Genomic DNA, 18,345 nt, shown 5'->3' with positions numbered 1-18,345 from the left:
TAGAATTTGTCATCAATCTAATTGTTTTTATATATTTACAACATCATATAAATTCAAGTAACTCAAATTTGTTTACAATATTTTTGTAGAATTTACAGTTACAGATAAACATTTTTTTATAGTTTATTTACATATAAAATTTTAATTTGTAATTTTATTATCTATTTATTAAAATAATGAATCTTCTCTTTCATTTAATATTACAATTTTATTAGAATATTACGTTAAAATAAAATATAATTTGCAATTTTTATATAAATAGCTTTATTTTCTATTTTATCAATTACGAAAATAAGATCAGAATTAAAAGAGAGGGGATATAACATGTGCCATGTGTCTTTTGTAATCCTGGATAAATAATGGCGAGCAGAGTGATTGGCGGTTCAACGTTGAATACGCCTAAACAATTGTATAAATATTTGTTGCGTGAATGCGAAAAACTTCCCAAACACACACAGCAATTTTACAAGCATTCTGTCAAACAAGTAAATGCAAAATAATTTTACTCTAACAATAACTGATTTTGACATAACCAAACAACACATAGAAATATTTCAAATAAATTTAAAATATTAAATATAGAATAATTAAAGTAATTCAGAATATATTAAAAAGATATAGATTATATATATTTAATAGAAAAAAACCATATTGTATTCTTTCTGCCACAAAAAAATAATCTTAGAGAAATAGCAAATTTTCTTTTTACTGACAATGCTTGAATTAATGAAGATATATTTCTCTTCTAGAGTTTCAAGCAACATGCCTTAGAGTCTGATGAGGAACGTATACAACAAATTATGGAACGAGCATTGTTAGATGCCAAGTGGGTGATACAAAAGGTACTTTTGCGTTCGACATATAAATAAAGTTTGAATTAGAGATATTTGAGTCAGCAATTTATATTCTTTTTTTGTTTCAGTATAATCAACCAGGTAGCACGCCAACGTCAAAATCATAAATAATCTTAATATACGCATTTATTAGTATTAGATAGAAAAATGAACTTTGAACAGATTGCTAGCGAGAGCACTAACAGCAGTGTCTCAAAATTTTGGAAAACCATCGCAATCTGGATGAAAAATCCTCACGTTGTTAATCGTAGGATTCTAGGATCTCGAGAACTATTAACAATCCAAGTCAGTTACAATATTCTGGATATTTTGGAACGCATTGAGAAGCTCCATATCGAATCTAATGATTTCGAGTGTGATTTATCTTCAATAGATGTAAAATATTTATTAAATACGTTAAATATTACAGAATATTGTCAATTATTTGAGTGTAAGGATCTGTTTGAGGTATCAAACGATGATAAAGTATATTTATGTATAAGAAAACTTCTGCCTCGCAATACACAGATCTTCTCTCCTACACTGGAATTTGTATTCATTGACAAGAAATCTGCCAGCATTATTAGTCTCCACAAACGGATCGTTCTAGATAAACAGTCTCTGGGTCCGAGTACAGCTTACAGTGTACAGCATCACGAGTACGACTCTACCTGTATAAATGTACATAAATTGGACTGCGATAGTTATGATAAAAGTCGCGACTGGTTGAGATTCAAGTTATTCCCACGTCTGATAAAGTGGATGGAAAGTGAGAGCGATGTAACCAGTTCGAGAATCAGTTCTCTCAGTCTCGTCTCCATCGAGAGGTACACCTTGTTGTATAACAGTTTGAAAGAGAAGTACGGCGCGAAGATGGTGAAGATATGGCCGGAGAACACAGATCCAGCCAAGTTTGTTTACGAGGATATCGCCATCGCTACGTACCTGTTGTTACTGTGGGAAAAGGAAAGACTGGAAAAAGGTACCCAGGAGTTGCAGTCATTCGTCGATCTTGGTTGCGGTAACGGTCTTCTCGTCCACGTCTTGTCTAGCGAGGGTCACAGAGGAACAGGGATAGATTTGCGCAGCAGAAAGATCTGGAATCTGTTTCCAGAGAGCACACATTTGCAAGTATGTACACAATAATTGCTGTACAATTACAATTTACTCAAGTTAATTCCAGTTACATCAGTCTATAAATTCACATATTTTTTTATTTTACACACAAATTTATGGACTAATGTGATATTTTTAATAACATTTTCTACTACATTCTGTTATTAAATAATAAATGTCTTACTATATCTATTCTAGTATACTAATCATTTTGTAATCTCTCTTATACCAGGTCAGCACGATTGTTCCATCCTCGGAGACGGTCTTCCCTGGAGTGGACTGGATCATAGGGAATCATTCGGACGAGCTCACCCCGTGGATCCCAGTGATTGCGGCACGCAGTTCCTACGAGTGCCGATTCTTCCTGTTGCCGTGCTGCGCCTACGAATTCGATGGCACGAAATATCGACGATGCAACGCCGGCGAGAGTCAATATTCAGAGTACATGTCTTACGTTAAGAGTGTATGCGAAGGCTGCGGCTTTTTCACGCAAGTAGATAGACTGCGAATTCCGTCGACCAAGCGAACCTGTTTCGTCGGCTGGAAGAGGACTTATGCGAGAGAGGATTCTGTGACGCTGGACATCGACATTCAGAAAATCATCGATGCCAGGTCAACAGTTGTCACTCGACCTCGGGAAGAGATTGTAGGAAGCGAGGCAAAGGAAGATCTTTGGTCTTCGAACTTCAAACCCAGGAGTTCGACTGAACGAACTCGCAACTGTACGCAGCTGGATAGAAAATTGGTTCTCGACATAGTCAATGTAGTCGCGGAACATCTTTTGCGCGCTGGTCGCAAGATATCGCTGGAACAGAGACCTGGTGAAACGTGGAACGCCGGCGGGCAGATCGGCATCGGTGACGTGGCGAAGCTATTAACACCCGAGAAGCTGCGGCAACTACGAAACGAGTGCGGTGGCTTGCAAACTTTATTAAGGAATCATAATCATATATTCTGCGTCACCCAAGGACAAGTGCAATTTAGGATTCCTGGCATCATTGATAAGAGGAAGAAAGCTAGAAGGAATAGGAACAGCAAAGCACCATTAAGAAAAATTAAGCCTTGCTGGTTTCACAAGAACCATCCTGATGGATGTCCCGCTCTCGACATCGATTGTGACTTTCAGCATTGAATTTTTTTGTTATTGCGCGAAGTTGTGTTTTGTACTCTGAAATTCTATATACATTTATTTAAGTTTGAGGACAATAATTCATGTAACAATACGTTTTATTTTAAATAAAAGAAAATAAATGTCGATTGTTGCATATCAAAGTTGAAAAGAACACATACGCAACGATCCCATGATGTGGATTAGCATTACAAAACAATGTAACAATACAATGTAAACTACTTAAAGAGTATTATTACATCTTGAATATATACCTATTTTATTATAGCATTAGTGATATATATATCTCATTCATCACAGCTTTAATTATTTGTCTAATATTCGAAATCTCTCTCTTCGCGTTTACTTGATATTTTGAAGCGTAGTTATTTAATCGTTGATGACTCGTTTACGGCACATTTTTTCAGTACGTTATATTATACATATAACTATTTACGTTTTATCGCAAGATTTTATCTTCTAAAAATAAGCACCTCTCGAAAAGAGCTTCAAATGTTCATTTGAGAAAATCTACCACCAAGATATCGTCCAGATTCACCAGCTTGGTGTCCGTTCCTTGATTTTCCTGCAGTAACGCGCCCAACATCTGTTGGCCGCTCTTCAATTTCTTGACGTCGAGCATGACCAGCTGATGGACGCGCTTCAGGTGCGTCTGCAAATTGCACTTCTGCGTGAACGATTGCTTGCAGTGCGGACAGGGATACGGTCGGTCGCCGGTATGATGCTTCTGGTGCAGCTGCAACGTGAACTTCTGTGCGAACGATTTGTCGCATTGCTCGCACTTGTACGGTCGTTCGCCCGTGTGGATGCGCTTGTGACGCTCCATCTGATATGGCTTCGTGAACGTCTTACCGCATACGTCGCACTCTTTCCGCGACGACTGTGTCAAGGTTTTAGCTGTCCCCGTTGTCACCGCTTGACTATCACATGCTATCGTTGTTGACTGACTGCTTGTTTTTGCTCTGGATGCGTCGTCACCGAGATTCGTACCATGATTCTGCATCTGTACTATAGAAACAGGTGGCAAGCAATCGTTCATCTGAATAATCGCCGCGTCGTTCGCATTCGCGGTCGTCGTCTCACTTGGCACCTGGCTAGTTATCACTATCTGATGATTAGCGTTACCCAGATTGCAGGCTTCCTGGAAAGAATTCGTACCGACCAACTCGATCACGTTGGTCGACACTTCGGTGTTATTTGTTGCCGGCTGCGTCGTCAACAGGGTATCGTCTGTTTGGATAGTGACAAGACCGTTTGCTAGCAGGAATTGCAGATTCGCCACCAGTTCGTTGCTGTCATTTAAAGACAGCATGGAGTTGTTGTTGAGAATCGTCGTCGTCGTCGCGTCAGTATGATTGAACGCGATTTGACTCGATAGATGAATCGCATCGCTAAGGTTCATTTCGGGGTTCTCCAACGAGGAATAATCGAGATTCTGCGATGGTGTGATCTCACTGCCAGTCATCGTTGTTGTTGTCGTCATCGTCGTCGTCGTCGATGTGTGATCCAGAGAACTGTTGTCAATTTCTTCGAGGCTGGCTGTCGCTTCCGCCACTGCTGCGACCTTTTGGTGCTTAGGTTTGCGTTTATGTTCCCTCGCATGCTTCTGCATGTGCACCTTCTTATGACCCGAAGTGCGAAATCGCAGGTCGCACATGGGACATTTGTATGGCTTTGAACCTGAAAGAACATTTTAAAGTTTAATGCAAATTATTATCTAAATCAAATCTTTATGTTCATCACACACATATAATTTTATTATTTGAAAATTATAAATAGCTGATGAAATAAATTTCCTTATGTTACTATTATCTTTATTTTATTTTTAATTATTATATCTTAATTTATATAATTATCTTATTTTATTAAAGCTTATATATTTGTAAATACCTAAAAAATAAGCAACAAAATATAAATAAAAAAAGGATTAAATACCAAAGGCTTTAATTTTAAGTTTTTCATTTATCTCTTTCAATTAGAGAACTACATAACATACTCTATATGTAAAGTAAAAATACTCACCAGTGTGCAGTCGCATGTGGACCTTCAAACTGCCCTTCGTGGCAAACATACTGTTACAGACATGACAACAGAACGTTTTCTTGCCCGTGTGAACCTTCATATGCGAATCCAAAGTGCACTTAACTGCAAAGCTCTTATTGCAGTAATCGCATTTGTATGGTCGTTCGCCCGTATGCGTACGAATGTGCCTAATCAGGTCGCTCGGCTTTCGGAAAGTTTTTGGACAGTACTTACATTTGTTCGTGTATTCTTTCGTCTCTTTCCTCTCCAAGTTTCCCTGAACGATCAAATTCATGACACAAGTTTAAAAATATTTTTGAAAATGATGAAAAAACAAAAAAAAAAAAAAATATATATATATATATATATATATACTCACGTTCACGCGGTCCATGCTTTTCCTCTCGGCAACTGTATCCATCAGTACCTTCTCAGATACCGATGAGTCCGAATTCACTGGGACATCTGACGTCGTTATCGATGGAAGACAGGAACTGGAGATCACTTCCTTCTCGTTCGATTCCACCTGCACAACTTTCCAATCTCCGCTATGCATTTTGTGATGATATTTCAATTGCAATTTATTGTCTAGCATCTTTTGCTCACAAGTCGCACATTTTAATAGCCTGTATGACGTACAAAGAAAGATTTTTAGATTTTCTACCAATGAGTTTGAGAGATAAAAATATATTTCTTCAATCAATTTGCTTACTCCGTGTGCAGTCTCTTCATGTGCCTGTTGAGACCGCCATTCGTGAAGAATCGCTGAGAACATTCCGGACACTCGTACATTTTGGCACCACCATGAGATTTCAAATGTTCCTGCGACGATTACATCGATTTTGTGGAATATCAAATCGGTTTTATTGCTTGATTTAGCAGAGTTATATTAGTATTAATATTAATCAATTGCAATGTAAAAAAGTTACCTTTAATCTTTCTGCTGTGAAACCATTACGATGACATATGTGACACTCCAACAGATTACTGTACATCGATATTTTGACCGAGTTATTCGTTTTAGAAGAAACGAACGTCTCCGGTTGTATTGTACTTTGAAAGTTCTTCCTGCAAATATATCGAATATGTATCAATTGCTCGCTAATAACACGATTTCACATATCATTTAATTATAAATTAGAAAAATATACATGAATAAAGAATTTCCCTCGCTGTCGCATGATATAATGTTACTCTTCTGTAGCGATTTTTCATGTTCAGTTGCACCTTGCATCTCGATCAATCCGTTTGCGGTGTCCGCTTTCGCGATAACCTTCGAATACTTCGATGGACACACTTGCGAAAATCTCACCAATTCCGAACAATTGTCCTTAGGATTTATTACTGTTAAATGAGTGTTCTTCGCAATTGCAGAAGTGTCTATATTATCGATTGTAGTAACTGGAACCGTTTGTTGTTCTTCTTGCTGTCTGTTGTCTCCTTCCACGGATCTGGGCAAAATACTGGACATGTTCGTCGTGTTGCTCGAATTCAAACCAATGTCCATCTCGCTATCCGTCTATACAATCAAGATTATTGAAATTTATATAAAGAAATATCAGTAAAATATTAAACATTTTAGTTCATTTTAGAATCACAGTTATTATTCTCTTACATAGAGAGCATATTCACCTGTAACGTAATCTGGCTCATATCAAATGAATCGAATTGCGGCGTGAATATGGTATTTCCGGACGAATCCAGATTTTTGTTATGTTCGTAAATTATATTGAGCACCGGCTGTTCCCTGGAATTGTCGAGGGAATTCGTATTCGTCTCGTCCATCTGCTTTGGTAAATTATTCGTCAGTCCGAGATTCATGCCAATATTAAAAAGCTGTTGATTCAACGTCTCCTCGATCTCTCGTATGCTTTCCTACAAAATTTTCTGTCAATATTATTCGTTTCTTTTATATCGTAATGCTTATACTCATTTATAATGATTAAAGTTATGTACCGCTGTGAGGGTTTGATCTCCAGAATAATGAGATAACGTGATGGTGCCAGTTTCATCAGCATGTAAAGTTTGCGAAGTTCCTAAATTACCTGTGTCAATGGATAAATTTTCTAAAAAATATAACTACGTATATATAAATGTACATAAAATTCACTTCTTACAAGATCTAATATATATATTATATTTGAAAAACGTACGGTTTGCTACTGATGTTGCACTGTTCGTCAATAAGGACTTTTCTTTCTCTGCGCTAATATTTTGAAACTGATCGGAAAAGGCCTGCGTGAAATCTGGTGCCATTTGCGGTTGGAACGACACTTCCATATCTTCAGCAAGAGTGATGTTTGCTGGTAAAGGTGCCGAGCCAGCTTCTTTGTCCTCTCTTAAAGGCTGTTGTTCCTTCTGCTCTTGCGTCTTTTGTTCCTCCAATTGCTGTTCAGAATATGTATGAAATTAATACTTTAATTTTTAAGTGTTACATCTACAAACTTTCTATAATGATTAAATATATACCCGTTGCACTAGTTCATGTTTGTGTCTTTTTATGTGCTTCCGACAATTGACGTACGTCTTAAACGTTTTGTGACAATATGGACACATAAATGGCCTTTTATTGCTATGTGTAACCAAATGCCTCTTCATGCTGCTTTGCGTAGAGAACTTTGTGTTGCATACCGGACAACTATAGGGCCTCGCGTCATCGTGTGTGTGTAGGTGAGATTTCAGGACGCTGTTCGATGTAAACCTCCTATAAAAAGCGGTGTTGTAAATCGTACACTCCACAAATTAATTTATAATTAAATAAAAAATCTCGAACCTATCGCATTTGGAGCACTTGTAAGGACGTTCGCCCGTATGTCTACGATAATGTTGCTTCAGATGGCTGACTTTCCTGAATGCCGCGTGACAGACCCAACATACGTGTGGTCTGGTTTTTTCGGTATTTTCGTACAACTGTTTTTGTTTCGATTGCACTTGGGCAACGCTGATCTTGTTGCCGGCATCGCTGATAACAAGTGGCTCCTGCAGTATCACTTGTGGCACCAAACTCTCCGCTTCTGGCGATATCTTGGGCTTCTCCCGCGCGTGACACTTCATATGATTTTTTAGAATGATACTAGAGTTGAATAACTTGCTGCATACATTGCATTTGTGTGGTTTCATGTGTAATCTGAAAAGAGAAATATATTTTTATTATTAAACATTTGAGCGTAAAGGATACACAATTAAATACATGGGCATCTTATGATGCTTATGCCAGAATCAAATACAATCAAAGTATGTGATAAACAAAGATTGCATGTAGAATAAAATTTTAACTATGCAAGTTTTAAATCTTAAAATAATTTATATTATATTATGTATGAAAGAAAGAAGCTTACCTTGTATGAGAGGTAAGGCTACTATGGCACGCGAAAGTTTTATTGCAGGAGGCGCAAGCATACTTTTTCACTCCGGTATGAGTCCGCTCGTGCGCTATCATTGTCGACTTTAGCGCGAAAGAACGCACGCAATACATACACTGAAAAACGTAGAATAATTTTATTATTTATTGTTTATTCGTTGCAATTATGACTTCTGAATGAACGAAAGTTCTAACTACCTTAAAGGGCTTTTCCTGAGTGTGCACACGCAAGTGACGTATCAAGTCCGACGGCTTTTTAAACTCTTTCGGGCAAAAGGAGCACACGTACCACCGTACGTTTCCTACGCAGCGTTGCTTTATGGCGTGATACTTGCTATATATACATATAAATACAGTTTCATTTATATCTTAAACTATAATAATATATCGGGAATTTTTTATCACGTTTAATAGTCATCGTCCATATTTTTATATCATCAATCATCAATTTTTTAAGTTGCTGATTAACTTTTTGTTTCATTTTATATTTTCTCGCGCAGAATAAAGAGAGCATTACCTTGAAGAACTACCAGCAGTCTTATCCAACAATGTAACATACGTTGTTGGCGAAGAATCCGGTTTTTTCGACTCTGCGATTTCTATTACAAACAAAAAAAGCTATTAGGTATTATAATATTATAATAGCAAATTATTAAATGGCAAATATGAGAGACGATTACCTTTCAAAGAAACTTCGTTTTTGTTCGGCAAACCGCTATTTTTCAACGCCTGTTGCAATATATCGTTCTGCTCCGCATTCAACGTTACAGTCCCCGTAGAATCTGCAGTATTATTTACAACAGCTTCCAAAGACGCCAACTGCGATATAACGCTATCGACTGTTGCGCGCATGTCAGCTTCCGAGGAGATACTGGAATTAGCTGCCGAGGACTTCTCGGTGGATTCCTAAATAATAAACGTGATGTGTTTCTTGATTCGAATAATCCTAATGCAAAACAAGTGAATATCACGTTTATTACCTCCTCCGGATTAGAATGCACTCGCTTTATGTGACCGTTTAAGCTGCCCAGCTTCTTGAAGATGCAGGAGCAATAAGAACAGGCGTACGTCGGCTCACCTTCCGGTGCATTATGCACTCTGAGGATATGTGCTTTTAGATTTCCTGAAAAATTGAAAGATAGAGGAGTGACAGACTATCTTGATAAATCTAGAATCTTGATGTAGAATGGCTTTGCTTATTACACATAATTTTTAATGCATCACATGTAATATTAATAGCAAATTCTCGAACCTTTCTGACTAAACTTGGCGTTGCAGAGGCTGCAGGTATGCGGTCGGATACCATTGTGTTGCCACGCGTGGATTTGTAGCGAACTCTTTTGCGTGAATGCCCTGTTGCAAACGGTACACTGCACAAATAAATGCATATGTGTGAAACGATCATTTTCGTTTAAACTATTTATTTATATATGCAAGAGTGTTTACTTTAAAGGGTTTCTCTCCGGTGTGTACCCTGATATGCCGCATTAGCTGGCTCGGCTTTTGGAAATTCTTCAAGCATATGGTGCATTTGTACATTGTTTTATGTTTCGTTCCCTTCTTAGTTTGCTTTACTATTTTCGTTTGTAGCTGTGAATAAATAAACGCGATAAAACTCCTGGAGAGCAAAGCTATTTGCTAGAAGCATAAAGGTTTTTCTTGAGGAAAAAAATTACAAAGATGAAAAGAAAGTAGCTTTTACCGCAGTTTTATATTAAACACAAAAATAATAAAAGAGAAAACAGAGAATAATACATATAAAATACTTCCAGTGTTATTGATCTATTTATTGAATAACTTTTAGCACAATAAGTTTTTTCTACTCACTCTATAATGTTCGCGTATGTGCATTCGGTAGAGCGCAGGTTGTGTGAATTGCTTGTTACATAATTTACACTTTCGTACGCCAACATCCTCATTCGACCACTTTTCTCCGTGAAGCTTCAAATGCGCGTCCAGTTGAGCCTGATAAAAATAATTTAATTAATTATTAATTTTTATTATTATTTAATTATTAATATGTAATCTGCGCATATAGTAATTAAATATAAATTATATATCTATATCTATATATATATATCTAATTATTTTCAAATATTTTTATAAAAATTATCTTAAATTATACATATGCGTACACATACAAATATTTTATAAAGTACAGTATCTCTTTTTTTTTGAACTTCTTTTAATTTCCTTGTAACTGTAATAATTTTGGGATTATTGAGATTAATATACCTTATAATACTGAGCGCTAATTCCAAGAGCGAGATGAAACACGCGCGTGCAGATGAAGAGAAGTGCGAAATTCAGGCAGTCTACAGCGAACGACATATCGAAAGACAGTACAGATTATGTCGTGTAACATAAAGTAATACGCGCCGGCGAGCAGTGAGTTCTTATATGGCAGTGCTTGGAGCAAAAAGTAGGACGAACACAAGGCATTGAACACAACGCAGTGACCCACCGCGAATTATCGTGACTATCGATCATTCGTTTCGAAGAAACGCTTTTTTCCTTTTAGACGATAAGGAACGAAGGAATACAAAATAATGAACACAAAATTTGATTTATCACAATGCCAATAGTAAATTGAATCATTCTACGCTCGCAAAATTTCGCTGATGAATTGTATCTTTCATTATCTTCTATCAATAAAGGAGCAAAATAAATTAGAGATCAAATAGAGCACTCGTTTTCGTTAATTGAATTGAGCGATTATAATTTCTTCCTTTTTTTCTATTATTCTCTTCTTCTCCTTTCTATCTTTTCTCTATCTTTCTTCACAGCAGATTTAATATATCTCAATGTAATGTAATAAAATTCTTTCTCCTCTTTTTCTATCTTTGCAGGACGAGTTCTTGGAGACGAGATCGTCGAGATTGCGCCGTCGTAGCCCCTTAATTCTCGAGCAATATCGCGCCTCCGAAGGAGGACATTGCACTTTTTCCAGCAGCCGTAGCGGCTTCTTCCCCGCACGCCGATTGATCTTCCCAAAGTTAGCCGCTCTTCCTCTCTGCCTCCTCTCTCTTCCGCCTGCAGGCCTCTGTACTCTTCTTCCTCTTCCGCTTGATCGTCCTACGCAAACCTCCCGGTTCTTCGTCCTCTCCTCTTCTTCGCGCGTTTCCCTCTTCGCTTTCCCTTTCTCGCGATGCTTCTGCCTCCGCGACGATAAGATTTCGGTCAACCAGAGAGAGACTCGTCACTCGCATCTCGGATTCTTCAGATGCTGCCGACAAACGCGGTGCGACGAGTCGGCGATCTGCATAAGTAAACTTGAGACGGCATAGCTCTCCGGCAAGTCTAAAAGATTTTACGAGATAAACCAAGATTTTAACACTGACTATTCCAGGAATAAAATGGAAAAAATAATGATGAAGTTTTTCTTTCAGTCTTGTCTGCAAATTTATATATCAAAAATATGAAGTTGAGAAAATGATTGTTTTGGTAAAAGTCCTATCGATTAATTAAATCAATTATAATTAAAAGATCGGAAAGGATAATTTACCTCTTCTTCTGATCCTCATATAGTTCTAGATTTTACGTATTTCAGCAACATTTATAAAGCTGTCAAAAAGGAAAATGAATTGGCAGAGTTTGCGGTAACGTTTCTTTGTGTCGAAGCACATCCAAAGAGAGCAGAAGATCTAATCACGTTGGATGTATAACGATCCAGGAAACGACCTCCGGCTTCGATACACCGCCCACCATCGAGGACAGTGCGAGAACAGCATCTTTTGTCGAATCACCAATCGCTCGAGGCAATATTTCTTCACACTTTCTGATTTTTTCTTTTTTCCACAAAATTTAGATCCTCGTTATACGCAAAACAGACTGTTCCGATTAAAATTAACTTCGAGGAACTCTGCTGGACGGCAAAAACGGACGGTTTCCTAGAAACTTCTTCTTTCGGCAGTCGGAAACGAGGACAAGCGAGGCAGTGCGAGTCATTATATGCTACAGCAAACAGACAATTGACCTGTCAAGTGTCAAGCGGACGCGTGTCGTCCGACAACAAACGCGAACGACTCGAGACTGCGAGAGCAAGAAGATCGATGTCGTTCTCAAGAGCTGAAGAGTTCCTGAAATACAATCTCGAGGGAAGCGTCATCAATTTTTCCCCGTATAAATCGCGTTTAAATTCTTTCGCTCTTGTAACTTAATCGTCAGATTTCACTGGTCGCCTCTTTTTGATCTTATGTCTTCTCCGATGCGTTCTTACACGAGGTCAGATTATTATTGCTTGCGTGGATAAACACGCGTCTCCGTAAAAGATCCAGCTGATGCAAATGAGTCTCTTCCGCGAAAAAAACCTGATCTATCTCGTAACATTATATACATCCACATACAATGTGGTTTCTCGTATTATTTTTATATCTTAATATAGCGATCGCTCAGGATGGGGCGACCTCGACGACGAGTATCCGGAAAGAATCGTATGTAATTTTTTCAGGATCACTGTTACTAATAATAGCGAGTTATCGGAACGGCGACTACATCCTCGCTCTTCCTCGGTAAAGTTCAATGGTTGGGTTCTTATCAACGGCAGTCGTGTTATCGGCGCTTTTATATTTCGCTTGGCGATTCTTCCCTCTCTACTGCGAATTCGTTTTACGTTCGTTATCCTTCACCTGAGCACGTGTTCACTGTAGACCACGATGCACCAGATCCGCTCCACCTACATAATAAACTCACGTCAATTATTTATGCTCGACTTTTCTTCTTCTCTATACATTTCGTTTCACATCGTGTTACACACATCATGAAGAAACCTTATCTGTATAATTTCTTTCATAAATCTCGGTCTTCGAAGGTGGCCGAACAGAGTTCCTCGAAGACCTTTCAAATCCGACGACAGAGAAAATATACAGATCCGTGGAGAAGTAGGCGTAAAAGAAGCCCGTCTGTTCCGAGAAAAAAAATTCTTTTCAACGACGATTTAAAGACAAAGTACCACACAGCAAAACTATAAAATGTAGAATTTATAGTATTAATTATTTAAATAATCCTGTAAAGAGGAATAATTTAATATGTGCCTTGTGCACAATTGTTTATTTCCAACAAAAAATTTATTTTCGTTGGAATGTACGCAGGAACATCTGCATGTGGCTCTTAAGGCCTTCCTTAGTTGTATTTATTAAGGAATAATTTATTTTGATATATTTGTGTGTGTAAACTGCTTGTTATCTTGATTTCTTCATTTCTTTAGCGATGAAATATAATATAGGCACTGGCAATTTTTGAAGACGTGACCATAATTAAATTAATTAAACGCATCACGTTTCTTGATCAATCATGGGACATAGGAGAAAAATCAAAATGACCATGAGTACTTTGACGAGCAAATGAGTATGAATATTCGCGGTGTTCTTTGACTTTGAAGAAACTGTACATTTCGTCGAAGGAATACGAGATGACAAGCGCGAGTACGTGCACACTTCGCGAGGATTCGCCGCTCACTGACGAAGCGACTGCAAGTGTCGCTTACGTCGTCACCGAAATACTCGTCATACTCATCGTCATCATAATCGACTCTTTCTCTCGAGAGTTGCCATACTTTTAGATTCGCCCGAGAAATGCAGCAGATGAGAATCAAGTTTGTATTATTCTTAATTGTTATTTTATTATTTCTGTATCTTCTTCAATCTTCATTCTTGAAACCATCCTCTTCAACGACGTGCAAAATTATTCTTGCATCTATCTTTTATCTCACATTTTTATATTTTTTCTTCACAAATAAATATTTAAATCTTTATAAAAATTATCTTCACAATTTTTGCCTGAAATTGAAATCAAATTCGAGCACATATGATTTGGTATCTCAACATCTACGACTATGATCTTCTTGATACAGATTTTCTCTTCTTCAATTTCATATTTCATCATCATATTGTCTTCTTTAATTTTCATTCTTAAAATCATACTCTTCAACAATGTGTAAAACTATTTTTGCATCTACCTTTTATCTCACATTTTATATTTGTTCTTCAAATAAATTTTTTAATCTTTATAAAGATTACTTTCACAATTTTTGGCTAAAATTGAAATCAAGTTCAAGCATGTATGATTTCGTATTTCAACATCTGCGACTATGATCTTCATACAGATTTTCTGTCTTCTTCAATCATGTATCCGTCTATTTAAATACGATCGAATGACGGGACGATGCAACGTATCTTTTCTAGAGTCTGTTTCATATTTCAACGTTATATGAGTGCGTGTAGGCGTATGGCGCGTGTCAAACGCAACAGCAATCGGCGAGGGATCTGTGTGAGATCATACGATTCGGTTGCGTAATTCGTTGCGCGCCACATTAATATAGTCGTCGTTGCTGCTAACTTCCCCATGCTTTATTAATTCACATCACGCTGCGTCGATTCCGATTGGTTCTCGGTGTCTCCATAAGGCTCGAAAAATCATCTCGGAATCGCAACGCTACGTCAAAAACATCTTCAGCGTTCTGAAAAACGTACACTCTTTCTCCAATGAATAACAAGTGCGTGATCAAAAACAAGCGCTATCTCGAATATGCATGACTCATTAATTTCATTTCCATTGAATTATTACTAATTAATATAGATACGTCCGTAAATATGTAGTAAAGATAAAGCGGGTCTGAATAAATTGTCATTGCTACTCGCCAAGTATTGCAAGGCCGATTATTGCTGGTATATTTTGACGACGCTATGAGATAATGTCCTCTCTTAGTCTTCGAGAGGAATTATTAAATCATCTCCTCCATTTATCCGACTGCAGTCATGAGGACATAACGAGACGAGAGAATCGCCGGTTCCTAACTTCTTCTCTATGATCTCTTGATTTTGGTCAGTGGGCAGCGAATAGATAAGTCGTTGCGGGTCGCCAAGATCGACCTTTGATTGAACGAAGTAAAATCAAGATTCGTCTTAGATCGAGCTATATTCACTGCATTAGCATAATTAAATTTATTTATATATGTAATCTCTCTTATTCATTATATAATAATAAATACAGAGTCTATTGATTATTTAACGTGAGCTAAATTATTGTACAACGATGGCAAATGTATGCTAAACAATATTTTTTTATAAACATTTATGGTAAATAAGTAATTAAAATTTGCATGCATCAAGCGAGGTTTACGAGCGCGCGATTCACTCGGGCACGGAGATCAATTGCGAAACGAATATGAGGTAAAACAGCCTTTAGCCTTTAATTCCAGGTGGAAATAAATACTGTATATTTACAATGGTGAATGTTATCCATGAAGTGGTGTCTGTGCGAACATCACAAAAACGTCGGCAAAATATCGATAAGACGATCTTATGTAGCGCGATAACATTTGTATGCATATAAAGATTATTTTTAAAAAATGTCAGATAATATTTCAAAAACTAGTCTGGAAATAGCATATAAAGTGAAAGTCTATGAAGCTTTTGATGTCATTTATAAAGATTAAACACAAAGACATTAAATCTCTAAAAATGTATTATTTTCAATGTAGAAAAAGAATGTATTATTTTGAATGAAGAAGAAAATCACTTGTACATCGAAATAAATAAAATCAATGGAATAAATATTTTCAGACTCACCTTTGTTGAAAAAGCGTCTTCGCATTCTGTACAGAAGAGGTTCTCCTCCTTCTCGTGTAGCAACATATGAGATTTGAGACTCGCCATTCTGGCGTATTTCCTACCACATTCAGGACATTTCGGGTCACCGATATTATGCGTTGCCATATGAAGCGTGAAATTTATCTGCAATGATGCCATTGTATGGAGTTACTAGACTGAATCCGACCATATGTATTGTATTGAAGAGATTAAAATAAAAGAAGCAACTTTCACTACAGTTAATCTACTTCTATAAAATATTAGTTGATAATCGATTTTATTATTTATGTTTTAGTGATTTGTCAACTGCCTCTTCTTCTTGTTACAGTGTATTTTTCTTATCACATTACAGTATATATTAATTAAAATTTAAATATAGTTCTGATATTTTTTTTTCATTAATAAAAAGATGGCAAAAAAACTTACTGGAATATTAAAAGATGCTGGGCATTTTGGACATCTATGTGGTTTTTCTTCGGCATGATTTTCCATATGTTTGCGGTATAATGCATGCTTAGTAAATTCTTGCCCACATATATCACACTTCAAAGATTGTGTATTCTGCAACAGAGATATTAATATATTACCAGGTTAAAAAGTTTCAACTATGTAAAAAAAATCAAGATTATTCCATTAAATTCCCACAAAATGTAAATATTCAATTTATTTTATATAGTTATACAGTGCAAACACACATTTTATAATTAAAATAATAAAAGTATTTTTAATGTTAATAATATTATAAAATTACCTCAGTCTTTTTTGGTCTGCCTGGAGACTTTTTATGTACAGATGTAGATACAGACATAGGCTTTTTTTTAACATGATTGTCAATTGTTGCCTGTTCTTTTGTCTGTCTTCTACAATTTTCTTCTTTATTTAATATATTGCTATCTTCTCTAACAGACAACAAGGGTTCTGTAATTGCACACTCATTTATATTCTGTATTATTTTTAATTGTTCTGTAACCGCAGATCTATTCTGTTGTATTGGAAGTAGATTTGCTTGTTGCATCACAGCATTTCCTGATGAACTTTCGAAATTTAATTGAAAAATAGTCTAGAACAGAAAGGTTTATTATGTATAACTATTATATGAATAAAAGAACTTTTTATAATAATAATGTCTTTTTATAATGTTTAAAATGCTTTAAATACACATACAGGATGCAAAATAAAGTTTCCATCCACAGTCTTTATCAATGCTGAAGATACTATGTTATTTTGTGGCATTAATGTAATAGGGGTTGCCATGATTTCCAATGTGCCATCCTCATGCTCTGAAAAAAATATATCTTCAATAATCTTTAAACAAAATATGCATCTCATTCTTGTTACACTTTGTTTACTTATTTATTTTACAATTTTAACAAATTCTATATATATTATTAATGAAACTTCTGTGTGTCTAACTAAAATCTTTAATTACTATACAAAGAGAGATATAAAATATATCTCTTACAATAAACTTTACATATATATAATTTTGTATCTTTATTAATTATTTACTGCTTTAATTATTTATTGCTTTAGTATGTTAAATTGTTTCATTATCTTACCACCCACTGCAAAAAGCGTGTGACCATCATCCGCAGTCATAAAACCAATCGGTACTGTATTGCTAGAGTCAGTGAATTCCATAATTACATTCTGTTCTGTCAACATGTTTGCAGACATACTTTTGACTCAATGATGACAATCTTTACACAATAAACAAGACTGCTTTTGCAAACTCGCGCTTGTCCACGTAATCTACAAATTAAATATAACATGTTGTTACACTCCTTCTGGTGGCTCTTGTAAGACAGCTATTACTTAAATTAACAAAATTAAATATCAATCTCTAGGAATCTAACCTAATCATGGACCATCTTGTAGGTCTTCGAACGACATTAAAATGACATTATCTTTATACTTTCGATTGCGCACATAAAACGCCGCCGATGAGGCTCTTTCATTCGCAATACATTTGTCTCGCAGATATTTTTCTTTTCATTTACCACACGTAAATGTCACCATATGCTGTTCTTCCGTCACCGTTCTTCCTATTCTTTCTCGCTTTTTCAAAGTCGCATAGGTCCCTGTTGATTCACGCTCGTTACGAATACGACACATATTCCCGTTTTTCGACCGTTTCTCTGTTGTAACTAGCCGCTCCTGTCAAATTAACGCGTATCAACATATGCAAATTTCTCAATCGGCGTTCGTCATCCGTACTTGATGTTTACGAAGTAGCGGAGAATGACAGTAAAGACCTCTGTCGGTCGACGTTGGAATTACGTTTCGAAATGTCAT

At 36.5% G+C, this 18,345-nt stretch overlaps 2 protein-coding genes across 4 annotated transcripts; one reads left to right on the top strand and one right to left on the bottom strand.

Annotated features, from left to right (window-relative positions):
* Window positions 1-300: 300 nt before the first annotated feature.
* On the top strand, window positions 301-3,345 carry LOC114938238 (putative tRNA (uracil-O(2)-)-methyltransferase). Its single transcript, XM_029312089.2, has 4 exons — window positions 301-485; window positions 750-842; window positions 923-1,964; window positions 2,182-3,345. The coding sequence occupies exons 3-4, from the start codon at window positions 1,002-1,004 to the stop codon at window positions 3,079-3,081; spliced, it is 1,863 nt and encodes a 620-aa protein (XP_029167922.2). The 5' UTR covers window positions 301-485; window positions 750-842; window positions 923-1,001; the 3' UTR covers window positions 3,082-3,345.
* On the bottom strand, window positions 3,159-18,280 carry LOC114938232 (uncharacterized). 3 transcript variants are annotated; one of them, XM_085481200.1, is made up of 25 exons: window positions 17,907-18,280; window positions 17,610-17,802; window positions 17,215-17,330; window positions 16,802-17,110; window positions 16,477-16,611; window positions 16,030-16,194; window positions 10,289-10,426; window positions 9,908-10,051; window positions 9,714-9,831; window positions 9,442-9,584; window positions 9,142-9,367; window positions 8,979-9,060; window positions 8,660-8,795; window positions 8,439-8,578; window positions 7,874-8,227; window positions 7,570-7,804; window positions 7,254-7,488; window positions 7,057-7,166; window positions 6,733-6,975; window positions 6,252-6,619; window positions 6,030-6,168; window positions 5,813-5,922; window positions 5,480-5,726; window positions 5,101-5,377; window positions 3,159-4,758 (listed from the first exon to the last, which is right to left on the bottom strand). In XM_085481200.1, the coding sequence occupies exons 2-25, from the start codon at window positions 17,725-17,727 to the stop codon at window positions 3,575-3,577; spliced, it is 5,472 nt and encodes a 1,823-aa protein (XP_085337326.1). In that variant the 5' UTR covers window positions 17,728-17,802; window positions 17,907-18,280; the 3' UTR covers window positions 3,159-3,574. The 3 variants fall into 3 exon arrangements, with proteins under 3 accessions (XP_085337326.1, XP_029167916.2, XP_085337327.1); XM_029312083.2 differs by having other exon boundaries at window positions 7,057-7,145; XM_085481201.1 differs by lacking the exons at window positions 16,030-16,194; window positions 16,477-16,611; window positions 16,802-17,110; ... (1 more) ...; window positions 17,610-17,802; window positions 17,907-18,280 and adding an exon at window positions 10,697-11,681.
* Window positions 18,281-18,345: the final 65 nt, after the last annotated feature.

This window comes from Nylanderia fulva, unplaced genomic scaffold, assembly GCF_048542155.1.
Source record: "Nylanderia fulva isolate GAGA-0341 unplaced genomic scaffold, ASM4854215v1 Scaffold17, whole genome shotgun sequence".
In the NCBI taxonomy this organism is placed as follows: domain Eukaryota; kingdom Metazoa; phylum Arthropoda; class Insecta; order Hymenoptera; family Formicidae; genus Nylanderia; species Nylanderia fulva.
This window is presented reverse-complemented; position numbering and strand designations above follow the sequence as displayed.

Excerpts from the sequence above, each read along its gene's own strand:
- LOC114938238 (XM_029312089.2), top strand. The coding sequence starts at position 1,002 with ATGAACTTTGAACAGATTGCTAGCGAGAGCACTAACAGCAGTGTCTCA. Across the intron at positions 1,965-2,181 it reads CAGAGAGCACACATTTGCAA|GTCAGCACGATTGTTCCATC; the intron begins GTATGTACACAA and ends CTCTTATACCAG.
- LOC114938232 (XM_085481200.1), bottom strand. The coding sequence starts at position 17,727 with ATGTCTGCAAACATGTTGACAGAACAGAATGTAATTATGGAATTCACT. Across the intron at positions 9,832-9,907 it reads CCGGAGAGAAACCCTTTAAA|TGTACCGTTTGCAACAGGGC; the intron begins GTAAACACTCTT and ends TTATTTGTGCAG. Across the intron at positions 8,228-8,438 it reads AGCCTTACCTCTCATACAAG|ATTACACATGAAACCACACA; the intron begins GTAAGCTTCTTT and ends TTCTCTTTTCAG.